The sequence below is a fragment of the Nicotiana tabacum genome, chromosome 22 (genome assembly GCF_000715075.1).
Source record: "Nicotiana tabacum cultivar K326 chromosome 22, ASM71507v2, whole genome shotgun sequence".
In the NCBI taxonomy this organism is placed as follows: Eukaryota; Viridiplantae; Streptophyta; class Magnoliopsida; order Solanales; family Solanaceae; genus Nicotiana; species Nicotiana tabacum.
The window spans coordinates 80,082,600-80,084,643 of record NC_134101.1 but is presented as its reverse complement, the minus strand read 5'-3'; the positions used below and the strand labels follow the sequence as shown (position 1 = coordinate 80,084,643).

Below are 2,044 nucleotides of genomic sequence, written 5' to 3'. Positions count from 1 at the left end.
CCTATTGCAACTTTAGGAACCAAAATCCGAGCCCGGTAACAACAAAGTCAACTCTTGGTCAAACTTCTCAACTCTCCAAACTTTAACTTTTCCAACTATCGCCAATTCAAGCAAAAATCACCTACGGACCTCCAAATCAATATCCGGACACACTTCTAAGTCCAAAATCACAATACGGAGATATCAAAACCATAAAAACTCTATTCCAGAGTCATTTACACATGAGAAAACATCCGATCAACTCTTCAAACTTAGGCTTCCAATCTTGGGACTTAATGTCCTAATCCATTCCGAAATATCCCCGTAACCAAACCAACCACTATGGCAAGTCACATAATAACAAATGAGCATAGAATAAGCAATAAATGGAGAAACAAGGCTACAATACTCAAAATAACCGGCCGCGTCATTACACAAACGTGGTTAACTCTTCTAACTTAAAACTTCCTATTTAAGAACCATTCTTCCAAATCAATTTTGAATAACTCGAAGAACAAAACTGACCATACACGCAAGTCATAATACACCATATGAAGCTACTCAAGACCTCAAGCTACCGAGTTGAATGCAAATGCTCAAAATAACTGGTCGGGTCGTTACAGATTCAAGCTAGCCATACTAAGAAGCAAGTTATCACTAACAACATCAAAACGACTATTAAGCTCCTGAAATTGCAAATAAATCACTACATAAAAAATCTCAACACATAAGTGATATGAATAATTAACACTAGAAGGCCTACACTTCGACTTTCCAGGAATATAGAATTCTTCCATCCCGGGTACCAAAATTTCATGTTTAGCACAAAATAACGAGACTTTATCCATTAATGATTCCCATCCTCCATCTCTCATTAGTTTCAAACTTTCCTTTGTAAGGTCAAGAAATATCATGACATTGATAATATATTGCTCTTTCTTCTGTAAAGCTTTGCTCAGTTCGTTTGATATCAACACTACTTCAACATCAAGTGAAGCATGAACACAAATTCAAATGCATTGATTTTACTCAAAAAAGTTTCTGCTTACAATCTATCATTATCCTCAGAACCTTCATATTCAATTAACCTAAGCACATGAACAATAGATGCAAATAAAACAATAAAGTTATCTGATATTTTACAATATGATCCCCAACGAGTGTCACCTAGCCTTTGAAGCCCTCGCTCTTGATTTAATCCTTTCCCACTTTGAACTTGACCACTCTCTAGCAATTGATCCAACAATTCTGCTTGATGATTCCGAAGTTGATCTCCATGTTTAAAAGATACTCCAATCACATTCAACATGTTAGCAACTATAGAAAAGAAAGTTTTCACCTCATATTTTTTAGCAACCTCTACAAGAGTCAATTGTAATTGATGAGAAAAATAATAAATTCAATAGGCCGAAGTGGTTTCTTGCAAAATTAAAGCTTTAAGACCATTTATTTTTTCTTGCATGTTACTAGCTCTATAATAGCTGTGTCCACATATTTTGGAAGGACGTAATGAGTGTTTCATTAGTAAAGAAAATATTGCTTCCTTCAATGACTTTGCAGATGTATCACCAATACAAACGAGGCCAATAAATGGCTCGTTCACTTGGCCTCTTTTGTCAACATACCGCAAAGCAAGGATCATTTGTTCATGGTACGAAATGTCCTTGGACTCATCAACTAATATCCCAAAATAATCTCCACCCAAATCATTAATTATAGCTTCCATGATTTCTTGTGCACAAGCACTCACTATATCTTTTTGAATTTTCGGTGAAGCCATCATATCAATTTTTGAAGCATGTTTCAATATGACTCTATCTACATGAGGGAGTCTCTTTGCAATCCATTCCAAAATCACTAGAAAAAGGCCTTTATTTTTTGAAGATTCACTTTCATCATGACCTCGAAAAGACAATCCAAAGTACAAGAGGAACCTTGCAACATTGTTGAGGCATTTAAATATATTAAGTGGTCACTTCTTTGTTTCTGGAATTGCTTGTCAAAAGCAACTTGAATTGATTGAGATTGATTTGACAAGTCTAGCATCTTGTTGAAATACTTATGG

The 2,044-nt window shown here is 35.3% G+C and overlaps 1 protein-coding gene across 1 annotated transcript; it reads right to left on the bottom strand.

The window, feature by feature from the left end:
- Positions 1 to 1,024: 1,024 nt before the first annotated feature.
- On the bottom strand, positions 1,025 to 1,759 carry LOC107772139 (uncharacterized). Its single transcript, XM_016591624.2, has 2 exons — positions 1,447 to 1,759; positions 1,025 to 1,338 (listed from the first exon to the last, which is right to left on the bottom strand). The coding sequence occupies exons 1-2, from the start codon at positions 1,757 to 1,759 to the stop codon at positions 1,025 to 1,027; spliced, it is 627 nt and encodes a 208-aa protein (XP_016447110.2).
- Positions 1,760 to 2,044: the final 285 nt, after the last annotated feature.

Excerpts from the sequence above, each read along its gene's own strand:
- LOC107772139 (XM_016591624.2), bottom strand. The coding sequence starts at position 1,759 with ATGGCTTCACCGAAAATTCAAAAAGATATAGTGAGTGCTTGTGCACAA. Across the intron at positions 1,339-1,446 it reads ACACAGCTATTATAGAGCTA|AGGTTGCTAAAAAATATGAG; the intron begins GTAACATGCAAG and ends TGACTCTTGTAG.